At 39.0% G+C, this 20,552-nt stretch overlaps 1 protein-coding gene across 1 annotated transcript in view; it reads left to right on the forward strand.

The window, feature by feature from the left end:
• LOC140242776 (organic cation transporter protein-like) overlaps positions 1-12,502 on the forward strand; it is a 43,341-nt gene extending 30,839 nt beyond the window's left edge. Inside the window, exons 5-11 of the mRNA XM_072322535.1 lie at positions 2,612-2,780; positions 4,294-4,432; positions 5,733-5,818; positions 7,355-7,563; positions 9,136-9,244; positions 10,246-10,452; positions 12,392-12,502. Of these exons, the coding sequence (XP_072178636.1) occupies positions 2,612-2,780; positions 4,294-4,432; positions 5,733-5,818; positions 7,355-7,563; positions 9,136-9,244; positions 10,246-10,452; positions 12,392-12,494 (1,022 nt within the window). The 3' untranslated portion in view covers positions 12,495-12,502. The remainder of the gene's footprint in view (positions 1-2,611; positions 2,781-4,293; positions 4,433-5,732; positions 5,819-7,354; positions 7,564-9,135; positions 9,245-10,245; positions 10,453-12,391) is intronic.
• Positions 12,503-20,552: the final 8,050 nt, after the last annotated feature.

Here is a 20,552-nt window from a genome sequence, read left to right on the forward strand (position 1 = left end):
AGTAGAGTGTTTCACATCCAGCATTTGCATAATTATGTGCCTTGGTGTTTACTTATGGGATTTGAAGTGATGTTTTGTCCGGTTCTGTGAGAGGAGATGATAACTGGAGACTGTAGGGGTGGACATAAAACGTACAAATGAAACTCGTGAATAAAGTACAGTGAAAGTCGATCTGACATAGTGTCCGTCCTTTTGACCAGTTTGCAAAATATTCCATGCAAATCGTTGCACACTTTTTTTTAATAACATCTCTCTCTCTCTCTCTCCCTCTCGCTCTCTCTTGAATCTTGTTCGGGGTTTCCGGGGATTGAAACCCCCCCCCCCCGCCGCTTCCCCTCCCACCCCCTCCCACCCCCACCCCCCATCCGCCACTGACAAAGCCGTCGACTACACGGGTATTCTTGCGATGCAATGCTTACGTTCATCATGAGGGTAATACATTTAGTGTAGAGTTTGAAGCCTTATAAGAGGGCAGAAGATTCAAAACGTTCACTGAAGCATTGAAAATCCAGTTAAATGCGTTCTTTAAAGTGCCGGCGATGATCCAAACCGCTGAGTGACATCCGATCATCTTCATTAAACTTGTTAAGAAGAGAATCGTACCTTAAACCCACTCAGTCGTCAGTTGAGAATGAGAAGGGCGTTACGTTGTCTCGAACACAATGTGTTCAATGGCAACTTAACACCCTTATCATTCTCGGCAGACGCTTTGTTTTGGGCAGAAAAAGAGAACCGTATACACCGCCAAACATTTAGGACAGACTTTGGGGAATTTCAAGTTTCCTGTATATTTTTTTATCTGATGACCTCGTATGGTGATATAATAAGTGTATTCTATTATTTGACTCTTTTTTAACACTTGAAATGCGGTGAGAATGCATTCATATTGTTTGCAAAGTCAGGCAACATTTTGAACCAGCTCTCTGGTTCGTAGAAGCTTGGAGCCACGAATGTTATGGATGTGTATTTGCTGTATACAACCTTGGAAGCGACAGTGTAGTTCGCTTGCCAATTTGCCCAGTTGAATGCTAGACCAGCACTAACTCACATGGCAAATTCACAAGCCCACGTGCCTCAGTTCTCCCGTCTCAACTTCAATTGACAGAATGTATATCTTGTAATCACCTTGCCTATTGGCTGACAGATAATGTTCCAAATGCTCAGGCAGACGCCATGCAAGGTCAAACTACAGGACTTACGTCATTGTTGCACGGAATAGGATTTTATTATATGGGGAAAGTCCTCCCGACGGCGTTTTCATTGACCAAAGGTTTTTCTTTCTTTCTTTCTTTTTTTTTTTGACAGTCAATTATTATTCAGCCAGGTAAGGACTCGTCATGTAGATTGCGTAATGTTGGCCAATACAATTTTCGGGCACACGCGAATCCATTTACTCTGCTTTCAACCAGAGGCGATGTATTAAATAAAATTAGATTACCTGTGATCCAACCAAGGGACCCAGTTGGGTGAAATATTTAATCAGAAATGTGACCCTGCATCACAATATCTCAAAAAGTCGCCAGACGTGAATTTAAAGTTTACGGCAGATTCTGAAAGACCAAAGTCGAGGATTTTAAATGATGTATAACTCGACGCAAACGAACTTTTTAATCTGTCTAAATAATTGGAATTACTCACTCTGCAAAAGCGACTGAGAAAAGAACCTTTCATATTCAGTGACTCTTCAAGCGCCACCCCAATGAATGGCTTCACAAATTAAGCAGAAATTTTGCACGCTGTAAAAATGTGTTCTATTTATGACTACTTTCAGAAGCTGTTTGGGTTGAGGATGAGGAGTGTGTAGAGGGATTTTAAGAAATGTAAAGGGGTCAGTAACATATTATGCTTAATCACTCTACTCTATATACACTAAAGTGTTGTAGAAAAAAATTTCCAGTCATTTTATGATACAAAACTTTAGTTTTGTCGAAGAATTGCTCTCTCAGAAAATTTACTATTAAAGATTGAAGACGTTGACCCATTTAACCATTATCTATATTTTAAGTTCTCATGTTAAATCGCAGCATGCGTGTTGTGTATGTATTTTGTTGGTTTTGTTATGCACGGTCACTTCTTGTCTGATTGAAGAAAGAGGAGAAAATGCTTACATGCTAAGTTCAGGCCGTTCCTTCTTTATAATCGTTTATCAATAGTTTGAAAGTTACTGAGGATAGAGTAGGAAGATTCTGTTATTGTTGCTTTGTTTTCTACTGCTATCCACTTTTCGGAAACTTCCAACATCATACTGAGTGGGTGAAATTGTGAATCCCTTAACAGAAGAAGAGACTATTTATTTAGCCGATGACTTCTCGAGAGAGCTGCATAACGAAAGTGTACACGCAGTTACCCCTCTGCTTAAATGCAGCTTCATGACAAGACAGTCAGCTTTAGGTTCGTCCCGTAAGGCGGCCACGTAGAATCAAAATCTTTTCATATCTATAAGTTGTCTGTGTCACTTGACAATGACTGTGTTTTGATACGTCCACATATAAAATCCTTTATTTTTGTGAACTCTTCATCCCTGCCCGCAGCACTCGCATGTTCTTTGCTTATATTGTCTCGTATCACAAATACCAATACATGTATCACAAATTTTCTCCTTCTTTTATAGGGACCGAGTTTGTAGGGCCGTCGAAGCGAGTGCTGGTGGGCAACGGGCCCATGGTGTCGTTCTCCATCGGCTACGTTGTGCTGTCCCTACTGGCCTACCTCATCAGGGACTGGCGACACTTGCAGCTTGCCATTTCCATTCCACTCGTGGGCCTTTTCGTCCTCGTTCCGTACGTCACTATCATTCGATTTACTAATGCAGGCCTACATTCAAATTCATGTATATACATGGTACATGCACACATATATGTATAATTTCTTTTTCTGCCTGTCTCTCGTAGGGAACTAAGTCTTTCTACGGGACGAAGTCCTTTCAGCCTTTGTTCGAACTTTTTCGTATTAAATTCTCTCAGCGCATTGTATGACACCGGAAAAAAAGGTATCCCGGTGAAAATACTTCGGACACAATTTTGGGATTGCTGGAAGATCAAAACTCACTTTGCAGCCATTAATGAAAGTAACTGAGATCTGAGCGTGATAATACGAGAGATAACTTTAAAGGACCGAGGTCTATATCTGAAAGACTTACGGAGATCTATGAAAGGCCACAGAAGATCTTTGAAAGACCAACAGGCATAGTTATCTGAAAGACGAACAGAAATATCTGAAACACCAACTGCAATCGACGGGCTTTGCTGACGTCATTTGGTGACATCCTTAAGCTGTAGAAGTCCGGATGCTCCTTTAGCCAGGCTAAAGTGTTTTCTTATATTTCAGAGAGACTTGCAATGATCCCTGTTATTTCTCTTTCGAGATGTTGATGACAAACCGCCTGATTCCTCTGAGTCACTGGACTCCACAAAGGCAGTGTAATAGCAAGATGAACAGTATAGATCAAAAGCAGAGGCAAAGGCGGTGCTGGGCCTGGTACTCAAAGGACCGGGACCAGGACCAGAACCCGGACCCAAACCCGGACGAGGCAGCAGCATGGACGCTTTCAAGACCATGATCAGGAACATGCACAGAGGAGGGGAAGCACTCTGACGTTCTCTTCTCTTCTTTTTTTTTTCATTTGTCAAGTTGCATGTATTTGAAGAGATTGATTAATCTAATAATTAATTTCCAAGAGTACGTAGTGCAGGAATATACTACCGAAGGGAGTGTATATATGAGACTGCAAATTTCAGCAATGCTAAATTTGTTGAGAGATTGATGACGAAAGATCTGTGAATGGAACGTTGAGAGATATTACGATTCCGCTGAGCGATCATGCTTCTCTGAGACCGTTGAGAGACTGTTTTGAACTACGCTGTAGTATACTGGATAGTATTCATAGCGACCTCATAAAGATCGCTGAAAACCGCGGCGATGGCCGAAAGACTATGAAGAAAGACCGTTCAGGGACCTGTCCATAACTGAGGTCCATTAGCTGCCTAACAGTCGTCTCCGTGTCTGAAGAAGGGTGGTTTAATTTAAACTACCGATCATATTCCTATTGAATATCATGTCAATGTTATCAATGCTGTGAATTGGAAGAGAGTTTGAAGCCGTATAGTGTTGGTGTTAAGCCGTAACGTATTTGCGGTTGCCAGGGATAACGTTTGCAATGCATGAATGTTGATATACACCAGAATCAGCTTATTATACTGGTCTATTAGTTCTCTGGTTATTGAATGCTGAATTTGCAATGTAAAAGCCAGAAAAATAAACAAACACACTTTATGTCTTGTTATTTGTTTGCAGATTCTTTCCCGAGTCGGCAAGATGGCTGATGAGCCGGGGTAAAATAGAACGGGCCTCATCCGTTATCAGAAAGGTGGCCAAGACAAACAAAGTCAAACTGCCAGATCCGATCTTTTCGGAGAGTGACATTAAAGAAATGGTAACTACATGTATGTAGCCTATCTTTCAGCTCTATTTAGTTCAAGGAATCTTGATTTAAAACGAGACGCCACTCCACGAAATCAAGGGAAGAAAGCGAGGAAACCTCCTTGGTCACACGATCAAAAATAAATGTCAATGAATTTGAGAGTCAATTGCTTCTCAGTGGTCGGATTTACTTTGGTATAAAAGCGGCGAGAGATTTACCAAAAGAGAATGGCAGAAGTTCCTTGACAATCGGGTATGATATTCAAAACAAAATTGAAGTTCCACCATTTTCTTTACTCGACAATGATGGTGGTTACAGTCACATAGGCAAATTAGATGAGATGACTGATATTGTTATAGCTTCGCATGTCTGCCGTTGACTTTCGGTTCATTTCGTTCTTTTAATGAAAGAAGGAAAGTGGAACCTATACCTTATATCTGTCCATATATTATTCATTATTCGCATCTATCGTTCATCTTTCGCATCGAGTCATATTTATCTTATAATCAAGCAATGATGCTTTCCAGGAGGGATTCGAGTTGCCAATTCATTGTGCAAAATCACCCATCCTTTTTGAATTACGTAAACCAATGTAGATGTGTTGCGAGGCGATGACATTATTGTCTTGTCTATCAATGTGAGAGAAAGAAAGAAGAAGATTAGGATGCCGATTGATGCAACTAATCGACGATTTCTTGTGTCATGAAATGTTTACCCTTTTGCTCGCTTGGTTCAGTGGTACTATACTGTAGTCATCTTGTATAGTCTTGTGGAGCTTGCTCTAAGTTTGTCTCTCCTAACACGACCTAAGTAAGATATTATAGAAATTGGTCTAGAAAGGGTTAAGCAGTCTGATAATCGACTATGTCAGGTGTAAATGTGCAAATTGTCATCATGATGACCATTAAATACGCGGCTGTGACAGGTGCAAATGTTCGCCGTGCTGGCGATTTAGGCGTTAAACTGGAGTTTGGGCAATTTAGAATTTGCGGTCTGCAACATTCCACATCATTATTATTATTTTTTTTTTAATATCAAAATCGATTAATCACTGCTGATACTAAACATTCATAGAGATGAACGTATATTAAAATAGCAGAATAATTGTTTGTAGCGAATGGAGAACGACACCACGGACCTGCTTCCCACCATTTTTTACCCAATATCAAGGTATAACACCATCAGAACTATTAAAATGTTAAGGTGAAGAGCTTACATCTTGCACTTTGTACTTTCAATCAGGAATTTCTTCATTGTTCGTCGTTTCCTGCAGTATTTTCTTTCACCCTTAATGCCGTCTTTTCACTTGCAGAAGGAAGGCGAGAAGAAGGGCAATATTACCGACCTCTTTCGGACTCCAAATCTATGCAAAGAATCGTTTAATCTTATGTTCAACTGGTAAGATAATGGATATTTGCTTGTGTGTGCAAAGTGTGTTTGTGTCTTTGACTTTATGCTTTTTGTCCTGTAATACACTCAGTGCGTTCATGCAATGTTTGCCATGGATTGTTGATGTGTTTGTAAATCAAAAATATCTTGACGCTTTAACACGCGTGCCTCTTTTTATTTGTTTGTTTTTCTGGGTTTGCCTTGCGTTATTAGTTTTGCACATGTGACAGCCATTTCCGCTGAAACATGGCGAAGCAAGTTTAAACCTGGTCATGCTGGTAAAACAGACACATAAATCAAAGGAAAGGAGAGTCATTAAACTCCTTCCTTGTAACAAAACTCAAAGTTTACAACTTTGAGTTTTTACAAAACTCAAAGTTCACAATCTTGGTCACGAGAGGTATTGCTTTATGAAAACACCAATTGAGAACCTAATTAGAGAACAATCAACCATGTATGCAAAGATTCCAGACTCGGTGATTCTCTAAAGCTTCCTTAAATTTTCCCATGAAACGGGTAGACATAAAGACTTAAGCATTAGAGATATTCTAACGTAGGTCATCTCTTGATATATTTTTTTTTTTTCTAAATCGACGTGCCCAACATTCAGTGAAAATACAACACCATGTCATTTCGATGCTCGAACAGTCAAAAGGTTTTTACAAAAATAGACTGATGCAGGTTTTTACAAAAATAGACTGATGTAGGGCAACTCAGCAGTTTTCACAGAGACACGTTGATTTATTTTTAACACGTTATTATAGGCACCTCTAAAATGATCAGGTTTCCAAAAATAATTATTTCCGGCAGAAAGAGTTTTGAGAGAGAATCGAAATGTCATGTTCAGTTATTTTTATATTCCTACAATAGACAAAGATAGCATCATTCTGCTCTACACTCGGGCATTGTGGGTTGAGAACCACAGAGCCTTTTTTGTTGTATCTATAAAATTGGAAGTGAAGTTCACTGTCTGAATCTGAATGAACGTTGCTGATCCTCAAACTGTCAAAGCAGGGTGCATTACATTTACAAGTTACACTGCGACTCTCAAGATAATCATAATTTCGTGAGTGAAAGGGGTTCTGATAATGAATTTCTTCATTATTCATGTCTTCATTCAAAATAATGATTTTCTTGCACGTCAACAAAAATTATCATTGATGTTTTACTGGTTGTATGTTAGAAGCAGTGACGTTTCATGTTTCATCCAAAAAAAAAAAAAAAAATGATATGACCACAACTTAGATGTAACAACTCCCCCTCCCCCCCCCCAAAAAAAAGAAAGAAAGAAAGAAAGAAAGAAACAAGAAATAACCTTGGATGAAGGGAGACAAAGTGAAGAAACTCGCACCTGAAGAAGTAACTTTCTTGGCAAATGGACCTGATGTATATGGCATTTTGTCCTGATTCGTCTTGTTAGACTTATACTGTACTATATAAGGCTCTTTCTTTTTTTTTTTCTTTTATTCCGACGACGGTGTACTTGATCATTGCCGACCGAGTGTGTCTTCACATTAATCGTTCTGCCCCATCCCTTCCTGTTAGGGCGGTGGAGAGCCTGGTGTACTACGGTCTCTCCTTGAGCTCGGCCGATTTCGGCGTCAACGTGTACGTGTCGGCCTTTGTGTCAGGAGCAGTGGAGATTCCCGCCTACATTAGCTCCGTCTTCGCCCTGGAGTACTTCGGGCGGCGCCGCTCGACTTGCGGCTACCTCCTGCTGGCTGGCATTGCTTGCATCATCGCCATATTCTGTCGTGAGTCACTCGAGGAATCATTTCTGCTTTGTCCAAACGAAAATTTAGTGAATGTTATTGTTGTTGTTGTCATTTCAGGACGGGCAAATAAGGAACTCAACTTAAATGTGTATTAATAAATCCGTTCCTATATCACACTGCTAGTGACTGCAGAGCGATCTACCACGTACCGCACCATAATAATCATAGTATATTACAGCGAATGATACTATTGATATAATTACACTCATCAAACAATAAAAGTCACTGAAAATGGAAAAAAAAAATATCCGTCCATATCCTTTTTTTTAAATATCTGTTTAAGACCCTATGAAGCATTGCTTCAAAATGGCATAAATCAACCATTATGAACAGACATAGGCTTTGTGTTATCAACATAAATTTGAGTCATTCTGTAACCCTATATCAACACATTACTTTTTTATTTCATTAGATTTGTTTGAATTTGCCTTGATATACTGGAAATTCATTAAATATTTTATCTATCAAATTCCTGTAGGAAATACATTTACCGTTGATTTATTATGATTTTAATGGAAAAATGCAAAGATTTATTCAAACTGAAACTAAAACTAAAACTAAAAATGCTGCAGCTCAAATTCAAGCTGCTGTGAGCACTCTGGCGCCGTTTATACAATCACATTAGGGTGATCAAAATACCTGCTGAGGCAACTTCCATCTCTAATCTACGTTAAATGTTTCTGTGTGGCCTTGATGGGGTGGCGTACACCTTGTCAATCCAATAAATGACTTTGATATTTGTATGTGCCGCGCTTGCACGCACAGTATATGGCGTTTAAACGGCATCAAAGTGCAGTCTGTACTATAATATATACAGAAAGCCTTTAATCTCGAACCGCGAGTGCCTCCAAGTCACATCCCGTAGACTTTAACACTTAACTGAACGCGAGACCGTTTGGAGATTGCTCAAGGCTGAGTATGAACTTGGTTTTGTCCGGAGTTTATGGGAGGTCAATTCGTTTATCCCTTACACGACAAAGAAGCCTTGTATTCCTGGTTCTCGGATGTTTATGAAAGAAACGTATGGATTAAGGAGTTTTTTTATTTATTCTTTTTTTTTTTCACTGAATCAAATTTAGCAATTCAGGATCCCCTCGTCTTTGGGGATTGTGACAACTCAGTTCATGGATCGATTTTTTTTCTGCCTTAGTATTTTGAGGTGGTAAATATCACTTTCTGTTCAAATTCGATCAGTCCTATCTTAATATAATTTGGTAGTACTTTGATTGTCTAATGCCATTCGAGGATTTGTTACGGCGAGAGAGTTTTAACAAAAGTGTTGTAGGGATAATTTTGGTGTAATTACCCTATCTGGCTTGGGTAGAATTTGGCAAAGATTACTGCCACATCGTCCGAGCGACATTGTGCCCTGACCGTTTTGACAGGCCGGGTAAACAAAAAGAAATAAAGAATGAATGAAAAAAAAAGAAAGAGAGAGAGAGAGATTATCCGCATGTTGTCGCAGAAATTCTGGTTTGAAAGGATCTGATAAAATGTGTTTAAATAAGCGATGCTAATGTGTTACTGTTCCCTTCCCCCCTTAATCTTTAGCACCTGGGCCATTGAGGGCGACGTTTGCCATGATTGGAAAGTTCGGGGTGTCGGCTTCTTTCGGCATCATCTACATTTACACGGCTGAGTTATATCCAACGCCAGTCAGGTGAATATGATATCATACATAGGTAAAGCCTTCCCCATACTTTAAAGAATGAATATGATTCAATGAAATAAATCTGCAATAACCCCACGGAATTCCAGGATTTCGGGGGTGGGGCAGCGGGCCGGACCGACCACAGGGGACTTATCACAACTATTATAACATGTTCCATGGCCTCTGATTGGGAGCTTTGACAGCTATTACAGTTCAGTTGACCCAGATGACTTCATCATCTCAGGTCTAAAGAGATGATAAAATATTTCAGATTATAATCTTGATTACCTTGCTTTGATGAAAAGAACATTGATGATAACAGTATACTGATCTATTGATGATAAAATGCTAACGATGTTAGTCATTATGACCATCATGATCACCATGAAGGTATAATAACATGATTGTGAAATATATACCTGGAGTATTCTTCTCACATCATTGCACACGATGCACTAACTCACTGCGCTCCAGCTCTTTTATGACAGGTCAATTTTATTGTTTGACATTAAAAATTCTAGCTAGGTCTTTAACATGCCAATAAAACAAACAAACAATCAAACAAACAAACAAACAAACAACCCCCCCCCCAAAAAAAAAAAACAAAAAACAAAAACAAAACAAAACAAAGACGCGTACATAAGAAGTTGTTTAACATGGTGATAGCAAAACTGTTAAGTTGGTAAGATTTGGTATCAAATAATCATACGAATACATGAAATGGCATTAATGATGCAATGAATGTGTGCCTGACCTAAAATACGTTTAAGTATAGCAATCTAGTCGGCCAACACTTTTACATGTCTACCACCTTGTCTTAGACCCGCAAATGCACCCACATAGGTATTATTTACTAATATATTTCATTCTAGTTCTACCCATGCACAAGTCATTTCCCAATGTCAATCCTATTCTGTTTGTTCACAGTGTCAGCGTCAAATCAATTTGGTAGTTCTGGTAGAGTTATATAAGATAGATTAATAACACGTAATGTGTCTGGTTATGCATAGGACCGTTGGTCTTGGGGTGTGCTCCATGGCGTCTCGGATCGGTGGTATCCTCGCTCCGACCATTCGCATCCTGGGTCGCACCTGGAAGCCGCTTCCGTCAATCATCTTTGGCCTATCTAGCGTTTCAGCTGGCCTCTTGGCTCTGCTCCTGCCTGAGACTCGCGGTCGCAAACTTCCAGAGACCATCGAGGAAGGGGAAAACTTAAGGTATACAAACGTCACATTGAAATTATCGATTTTCGACACAGCCGCGTAAAGCGGAAGGGAGAGATATAAGGCGTCACTTTTCCGTCGTTGTCGTCGTCATTGGCGTCGTCGTCGTCGGCATTATCGACTATATTATGTACTATCTGATTTTCCACACCTCTGAGCTAATCAAACAGACCCACACCACACGTCAATAACCTAAAAATTCCGGTCAAATTCGAATATCGGTGCAGTCCGACAAGGGCAAATGTCTCCAGGTCAATGGTATATTGCTGTGTTGCTCTCAATTACTTATTCCACAGATTTGAGCTATGATCACCAAACTCACACTCCTTGTACATAACCGTTAAATGCCGTTCAAGTGTGAGTATGGGTGCAGTTCGACAAAGTTAAAGGTGAAAATATCAATGGAGCTTCCCTGAAGACACACTTAATATCAGTATTCTGTGTACTCTCAATAACTTTCCAAACATCTGAGCTTTTACCGTCAAACGCACACCACAGGTACATGACCTAACAATGTCAGCCAAGTTCGAATATTGATGAGTTCTGACAAGGTTAAAGGTCATAATGTAAAATGAACTTTACCTGATTTAAGCGCGATAGGCCTATAGTGTGTCTTCTCAGTTAACTTTCTACAGCTTTGAGCTATGACCACAAAACTCACACGCATGTACAGCCAGCACAGCTGAAGTGATTATTTGCATTATTTGCAGCTGTCAATGTGTCGTCCATTCGTTTCAGTACTTATACAGTGATTAGTCTTAGGTCAAAGGATAAGCCTTTTTGACAACGCTTTGAATTGCCCGATGCGATTTCCCCACTTGAATCGGAGGTATTACTTATGTATCGGTGAAAAGGGATTGTGCAGTACGCTTCCCGAAGGTTTGCTGTGATGAAGCCATAGAGTAAATTCCAGACTGAGTACTAGTATTGTTCATCTAGAGATGTTGATACAGAACACTTTTGTGTAGCTCAGGCACGTTCAGGATAGGATTCATCAAACTCCTTCTCTGTAATAAATCACCCCTTTTCATGGCGGCACTTTTCAATGACTTGTTTCCCTTCCAAACTATGGATTTCAAAGGTCAATCTTGAGTCTTTCTTCAGCACCGCGCTGGAATGAATGTAGCGACTTTTTCTTACTTTACAAGGGGCTATAGGTTTAACAGGTCAAATTTAATTGTGACCTTGACTAACCCTCAAAATGAGTGGAACATGCGATATTTTTCCTAACAGGAAATAAAAGTTAAAAAAAGTGGCTCTTAGCGACCTCCGACAACAGCAGGCCCTGAATCTATGGCTTCATGTTCTGAAAACGAAAAACATTTCGGAGTTCACATCAGGCTTTAATTACTCTCTTCTTAATGACGAGAGGTCATATTTATCCCCGCCTTCTGAAAATGGTCGGCCAAGTGTCCTTTCATTATGCTAGGAAAAAGTGTTGATTTTTTTTTTTACTTTCATTATTTTGTCCGATTTTTTTTTAAAACTTCATGATGTGTTTTTATAATTAATACTCAATCCGTAATGTTGTATATAATTTGTGGGTTTCACTTTCCTTCAAATTACAGCTTTCTCCCAAGAACATTACTTTATCGTTGGTGCAAATGGGCACTAAATGCTTTTTTTTTTTCACAAACATAACAAAACGAGTAACAAAGAAACAAAATCTGATTCTACAGAATGTAATCGGGTAATGATAAGGCACATTTTCGGGGGCGTAAAACCTTCCACAATTTTAGCTGCCCTCACGAGAGTTTTATTCGTCTTCCACATAGGCAATATACTTCTAGTTTAAGCAAGGAATGTCGTGTGCAGTCCATATTTATATGTATGCTTATATTGTGCTGTATCCTGTGAATCTGACGGTATAAACGATTCTCCCGAATTCTCAGTTTGACAGTCCATTATCAAATATGTATTTTTTTCCCTGTAGGAACTCTCCTCCTCTGGACACCTATGTCGAAGTTCCTACCAAGGATATGCAGAATATGAATGGCACAAAAGTGGAAGCCAAGACAGATAATGGCGTAGCCTAACACGATCTCTGGACTGTGCATTAAAAATTTTGTAAACACTTTTAAGTTTTTAACATAAGTAACAGCAGTAATGGATATCATCGGGTAAAAGTTTGGTAATTTGGGATTAGGCATAGGAGATGGGATTGCTGGCAAGTAATGTATATTTTGTGAAATATAAAATTAACAACACAGTCAGTTTTTCGTGACTATAAGTTGATTAGATACTTCTGTATTAACCTTCCTTAATCAAGCGTAAGAATGTACGTATAAATTTATATTGGAATTCTGTTTTACCTATCGATGCTTTGACAATTAATGCCATATATATTATATGGGATTATGGAATTTCATCAATGGTGACTTTTAACAATCTGACTGGTGATATTATCTGTCTGTTTGTGTGTCTTATTTCTTTCAAACGCTTTAATCAGGGGCCGCGCGGGAACGAAAGAATGTATGTAGACTGAACCATTAGAAATCCATGGATGTTGTGATTTTTTGTTTCTTCTACGATTTTTGTTTCTATTTTTTTTTTTTTGTGCTACCTATCATTGAGCGAAGGGGGAGGGGAATGAAAGCCCCCCCCCCCCCCTGCTCCGCGTTCCCTGTGAGAATGTTCTGACAGTGCAGCATAAACTCTTAATTTGAGAACTTGCATTACATCTTATTGATTTGAATAGATTTGAATCCTTATAAGCAGGACCAATGGTCTTGAGTCTGTCCTTAGGCTGCTTTCACATAGAAGTATTCGGTATTCGGTATTCGCTATTCGCTATTCGCTATTCGAGCACCGAATACACCATCACCCGCACCGTCAACTCACCATCCCATGTAGTGAGGATTTCTTCCTCCTACATCGCAGCAAATCTTACTAACAATTTCTAAACTGCATCAGAATGTCGGTCTACATGCTTATATTTGCTAACGGGCAAATCCAGACCAAAAGTGTCATTATTTCATAAACGAGAGACGGTATACGCTGCAAGAAAATCGAACAAGCTCGATTCCCACTTTGCTATACTGTTCGCAGGTATTCGGTACTTTCGAATAGTGCCCTCTTATGTGAACCGGTGTGAGGAAATCCTATCGTTCGATTCAAGCTATTCGCGTGCCCTCGAAAAACGAGCCCGAATACCCGAATAGTATACTTCTATGTGAAAGCAGCCTTAAGGACAATCCAGTGAGGATAGTGTTTGTAAAGTGCGAGATGAGTTGAACCATGAACATCGCGATTGATTATAGTCGGTGGTCTTGTTCACTAAAGACACAAATTACAGCGCCTCAGTGGATAATTAATTCGTCATGAGTGGATAGAACTCGGCTCTTTGAACAGACTTTGTAAAGCCCTTTCATAGAAGGTGTTCAGGTAGCGAAAGTGGAATTATAGAGGGAAGGGCGTGATTACAGAGATTTACGCCCTACATATACTGAAGAAGCCGTTGCTTCTCGGTATTGTTGTTTTCTGAAATACCGACGCTATTCCATGGCATTCATGCGTAATTTCTACAGAAGTGGTTTTGTTGTAAAAGTGGATCAATTGTTGCATTCATCAGTGTGAAGCACTTTCAAACTATCTCACTCATTTTAACGGAAGCAACAATTACAACAACAGAAACACATCACCAAGGAGCTCTCGGGTATGAAAATCCAGGACGGCATACGTTGTATATGAAAACACCTCTGAATAACGATGGTCATGATGGTTAAAAAAAAAAAAAATGGAGGAATACGTCGCGTTTAATATAAAGTAAGGTTATGTTTTACAATTGGTCCTACATGTAATTGTAGAATACTTGTTGATATACTCAAATGTATGGATACATTGTATATTCCGTCCTATCAAGCATTCTATACTGCACCTGAACTGTATCTGATTGGATGCACTGTTATAACGTTTACTTTTGGATTTTTATTAAACGTTTACAGATAGTTTGCCTTGTGACTATACCCAACTCAAAATCCTTTAAAAATAACGTATTTAGGATTCTCTGTCAATGGACCAAATATGTGATTTGGCTTGACAGACTCCATTTTTTTTTCTTTCTGAACCTATTCTGTCAAAATTTGGCGGCTTAAAACAAAACTGGCAATTATTATGCATAGCACGCCCTTTTTTGAGAATGCACCTCATAACTCTTTTTGAGTAGGTGAATAAGGTCCAATTAACAAGTTGTACATGTATATAATTTTAAAGTTTAGAGCTTAATTACTCTTTAAAACGAAGAAATTTATAAAATTCAATTATAGGGCGCTAAGGTAGTTGACTTTTACATGGCATCTTCCCGACGTACCATCCCCCAGTACTAATGGACACAAGTGTGCTTTCGCTAACGTAAATGCACGGAATTTTTCATTTTCGACCATTGGAACAAAATGACCTGAAAAAAAAAAAGCGCTTGCTGATCATTTGCATAGAGTAAATGTGTACAAGATAGCGTGGAATCATTATTTTTGGTTTCTAGCCAGGGTTAGCTATCAAAAGTTGTGGAATCTGTAACGTCAAGCCGTGGTCTACCTCATGCTGTGATTGTAACTCAGTCTTGTTTCCCAAACTTTCAGTGTGCTCCGAAATGGAGACAGAACGCGAATACCGTATATATCTTAACATACTTGTTGTTTTTTTAAATATATTTTTTAATAAATTTTGTATTGATTTCTATTTTTTTTATGTATTTTGCAATAAACATGGTGCAAAGAGGACGAGACATGTGCATTTTATGTGTTTATTGTAGGAAGTTATCTCATGAAGACGTATACGTTCCGCAAAGACTGATTTGAGTTTGTTTTATTTCTGCATTTCACCAACAGGACAATCAACAGGAATAATTTATCTACGTATAATTATACATTTGAATACAAGTTATGCATACAAATCACACACTGTACATTAAGTGCAGTAATAAATATGAACAGTTAAATTATGAATGATTAAAGTAGATTTTCACACAGAAAATACCGGTAATGCAGTAGACAGCATGACAGAAAAAGATGCCCTTGGAGGTGGACTATTTAAGAGGAATGTATAATGGATATCTCATTGAAGGCACCATTACCACCACTTGCTGGGTTGAGCGGCTGCCGCCTAACATTATGTATGTATATATATATATATATATATATATATATATATATATATATATATATATATATATATATAGAGAGAGAGAGAGAGAGAGAGAGAGAGAGAGAAGGGGTCCCGACCGTGTACAGCTAGAACCAGTGTATAGCTCCTTCATTATTTTTATATTCAGTGCGAGAAGATAAGGGTATTCACGGACGTAGCTATAGTTAAACGTATATGTAGTTTATTCCCAAGCTTTCGGTCTTTTTAAGACCGAAAGCATAGATCGGCATATATATATGTATAATGTGTGTGTGTTTGTGTGTGTGTGTGTGTGTGTGTCTGTTGTGTTGTGTCTTTGTACACATAATGTGTGTATAATGTTTGTTTATGTGAGTCTGTACTAGTAATTTCAATTCTTATGTTCCCATATGCAAGTGGTGTGCCATTGTTTGTGCCGTCTTTATTTTTTTACAGAAAAAAACAACCCTTGATATACTAAATGTTCAACGGTACCTTGATTCAGGAAGAAAGCACTATATACCATTAATTCCTATGCTATAATCGCATACCACTGTTACTCCAAACATTTGCCCGTTAGTACTTTTATTTCAACAACAACAACAACAACAACAACAACAACAACAACAAAAGTGAATCTGCAACTTTAGCTGAATGTTTGATTTGCAGATTCACTTTTGTTGTTGTTGTTGTTGAAATAAAAGTACTAACGGGCAAATGTTTGGAGTAACAGTGGTATGCGATTATAGCATAGGAATTAATGGTATATAGTGCTCCACGATTCTGTGATTTCGAGAGTTCCCCGGAATCTCGTATATGACAGGTCCCGACGCGTTGACGAAACGTTCTACCAACGTTTAATATCCCCTCTTATGCTCGGATGTTCCAGTGGGCAAATGATGATGACTATAGATGACTTAAGATGGCAGTGCTCGAAGATGAGGTATAATGTTGTCGCACAGTGACGTATCCGAGAGAAATGCGGTGAGAAGCATAACGAGGGAAATACATACGCTTGGCACAAAATATCACGAATAGTGCTCCACGAGTTCCATAATTTTGGGTATACATACTTTCCCGGAATCTTGTAGTACGACAGGTCCTGACTTTGATGCTGGGAACGCGATGACGAAACGTGTTAGCAACGTCATTCCCTCTTGAATGCCCGGATGTTTCAATGGGCATATAGTGCCGAAAGATGACATTTACGACAATATTCGAAGATGGGGATAACACGTTGCCGTGTTTAGTGACGAAACTGAGAGAAATGCAGCTTACGGGATTGTATCATGTGCATTTCTCGGGGCGACAATTCAGAATTCGGTGAGGAGCATGCCGATGGAGATACTAGTACACCTGGAACAAAATAACCCAGTGGTGGGTGGTGGCGGAGCCAGGCGACACACGGTGCTACCGGTCCAACCAGGGGTGCAGGGCTTACAGACATTTAATGATTCCTGCTGACAATCGGGGTCAAGATGTTTTAGACTTGATGACAAGTGAAACGTTATTTTTCCCCCAACATAGATATTCAGACGTTATTCAATTGGTGTGATGTTACACCGTTGATGATGAATGAATGACTACCAGTATCTCTTGTAGGAAATGATTCAAGTGGCTCTTAAAGTGGGTAAGATGTTTCCGTTTGATCACAGGTGCAGGTATCAGGCCTACTCGCCAATGAAACATTGACACCAACGGACGTTGATGAAACCATGCATTGGAGCTTAGTAGCTCCATGGTGTGACTGATTCCACATGGGTACGGTCCCTTCCCCGTCAGCCTGCCCTTCTTCCTCCCACCCCCTTACACCCAAGACCTAATCTCTCCATCCCAAATGGTTAAACAAAACAAAACAAAACAAACGAACAAACAAACAAAAAAAAAACAACAAAAGAGCAAGGACTTTTCATTCTCAAACGAACTGATAGGCATTATGTGCTGTTTTGTTCATAAATTTATATTGTAGACATCGGCCCAGATTCTCGATAGATGGCGGAATGATACCCTTAACTTGAAATCATGTCAGATATAAGAGACAAGCAATGCAAACTCGTTGAACATGGTCTCTGATACTCAAGCCACAGTGCTAGTCATTTCTTGTGTTGCTGTTGTCTTGTTTTCCGTCTTTTGTACGTAACGCAAAACCATGACATGGCACATTAAATTTGAAGACAATTTTCTTATATCGATATCGATGGCTCACTGCATAAAGAGGAACAGGCGGCAAAGTAGTCATCCTGTAAGGAAGTCACTTCAAGCAGTTCAGATTAATAATGTTATATGGCATGAAACAGGCTCAGGTGGATAGCGTGGAAGCAAGCACTGGTCTATACTTACAAGCTGCCGTCACAATCAAGCTGCCGTCTCAAAAGCTGCCGTCTCAAAATCAATTCGGCATAACGGGCCTGATATTTGGAATTCACTCCCTCTCCACATAAAACAGTGCACATCTCTCTATTCCTTTAAGGCAAATACAAAGAAATATTTCTTGGCACAATATCATACGGTACAGTAATCATTAAACATGTACCTCTTATACTCAACAACAAGGCAATATTTGGTCCACCCCCTTTTCCTTTTCTTTTACTTTGCTGCTTGACCCTTCGCCCATATTATAACATATCCAATCATTTTCTTAGAAGTGCTGACCATCAACACTTTCGCGCTTCATCACCTGCACACGCACTCACAGGCACCACTCCTGTTTACCAAGTAATTGTATAAAACTGGATTTACGCGCACTTTAACATGGCCCATCTGTATTAGTGTTCAAGTACTACAATAAAAAATGGTAATTTAACTCTGGCTGTCCGTCTGTTCAAGCACGGCTTATAACGGCGGCCCTCTGCATCATATGTATATATTATATATTGTACTGTGAATTAAGTCATTATTGGCCATATAAACATTTTGTATGTTATTTAACGTTTCATTTGTCTTTACATACAAAATATGATTTACTATGTAATATGTCAATAATTTTCAGAATTGTATTTCTGTAATTGAACCTGCCTTTGTTATTTTTGTTATTCTGAAAGAAAATATGAAATGCAGAAAATAAAATCTTTTCAAACAAAAAACAATGGCTATACAGAAATGATCTGATTCGCCTGTACAAACACACTATATCATATTCAAAGTTGGTTTATTCCTTCGTGAAGAATTGACTATTTTTATACACTTGTCATAACCTTCGTTTATCATTTTCATCATCATCATTCAATGTCAACATTATTTCATGGTAAGCCATTTTATGAGCTACAGTCATTACAATCTGTGCTATCACAATCGGCGCTGTGAAGTCGTGTGAGGATAGAACAGTTTGTCATTATAAATACTATCACTCTAACGGCATAAGCATGAGCGTTAGTTAAACTATTATGTAATAATTATTATGGCCTTCGGTGATCATTATCAGTGTGTTTTCATTATTAAGGGCGCGGACATGGCGATCTACTTTTGAGGACGAAAAATAAAAATTGATTGTGAGGTAGGGTGTTATAGACAATAAGTTGAAGTCATCATGAATCGAGCTTGAGTTCTCCATTTTTTTCCTTTTCACCTTTCATTTTTACCATTATCATCAACTAACTTTTGTTCTAGTGTCGACTGGGAGGCTTTGTTTGCAATTTTATACAAACTAGCTCCAATTGCAGCAACTTTGCTATCATTCAAGATGCGCACAGGGAGACGAACAATTTAACACAATCGTACAATAGATGAGTATCGGAACAGTTGGTGAATAATAACATGCACAGATATTCAGGAGCGCTACCATCAAAGATATGTTAGACTACATAGATCTCCTCTTTATAGCATCTTACCAATTCGATTTTAGAGACTATTCAGAGAAGAGCGGAAGGAAGCTGTTAAACTAATTCCTTTTGGTCTTGGAACTGGGGGTTTGAAGGACTTTTCGTTGACTGACCATTTTTTTTTTCTTACAAGCTCATTCATAGCTAGTTTACATTAAGGCCTAATCATGAAATATAATGACTTCATCAACAATCAAATGCATGCGATTATTCTTGGTAAAACAAAGATTGGTATAATAAGTCGTCAGTAGGCGTTTTCACATCAGCCCGATGTTTCGAAATAGCGCGCTATTTTCTGACTTGGGAAATTATCCCGATAGCGAAATAGCGCGCTATTTGATAATGTGAACACAAATTAGCGCGCTAATTGTATCGCTCTGATCGAGAAAATTTCTCGACTCCAACTCGGGAAATTTCTGAAATAGCGGGATAGTAGCGCGCTATTTGATAATGTGAAAACGACTCGAGAAATTAGCGCGATGAATCCCATTATGCCTAGCGTATGTGACCCGGGGGGCGTTTCATCAACGAGTTCGTCGGAGGTTTTCACCGACAAATTTGCTATCAGCCAATCAGACGCAAGGATTTCAGTAGCTTTTAACAGTTGTCAGTGTAAATCACTGACAAAAAGTTTCATGAAACGGTCCCCAGATCGATCGAGGCAAACTGCACACAAATCATGAGGAATTTTTGAGAGGGCTCACACATTACTGATGCTGTTTGCACATACTCAGTTGTCGAATTAGCTATTTTAAAATGTTTAACTATTCGGTCTACCCCCTCTTCGGGCTGATGTGAAGAAGAAATGAAATAGCGCTCTGATTCGCAATCGCGAAAATATTTCGAGCTTGGATTTTTATCAGGCTGATGTGAAAACGCCTTATGTGACAGAAACTGCCTGTTTACAATGCGTTGAATATTAATTTCTATCTTTCTCCTTATATAGTCTCTCACTTTGAAATTGATACTTTCCATTGGTCTTGAAGCGTCTCATCATAATGAGTGGCCAGCATGGAGGAAAAATAGACAAATGCAATTTTAAGACTAGAATATAATAGCATCAAAATGGGCGCTCAGGTGACTCAGCACTTCCAGAAGTTCTTGATTCACAGTTTTCGCAGGTGAGCAATAGAGGGAGCCCTACATGTTGATGCCACTTCGAATCTCCGAATGTAC

Source organism: Diadema setosum, chromosome 19, assembly GCF_964275005.1.
Source record: "Diadema setosum chromosome 19, eeDiaSeto1, whole genome shotgun sequence".
Lineage (NCBI taxonomy): Eukaryota > Metazoa > Echinodermata > Echinoidea > Diadematoida > Diadematidae > Diadema > Diadema setosum.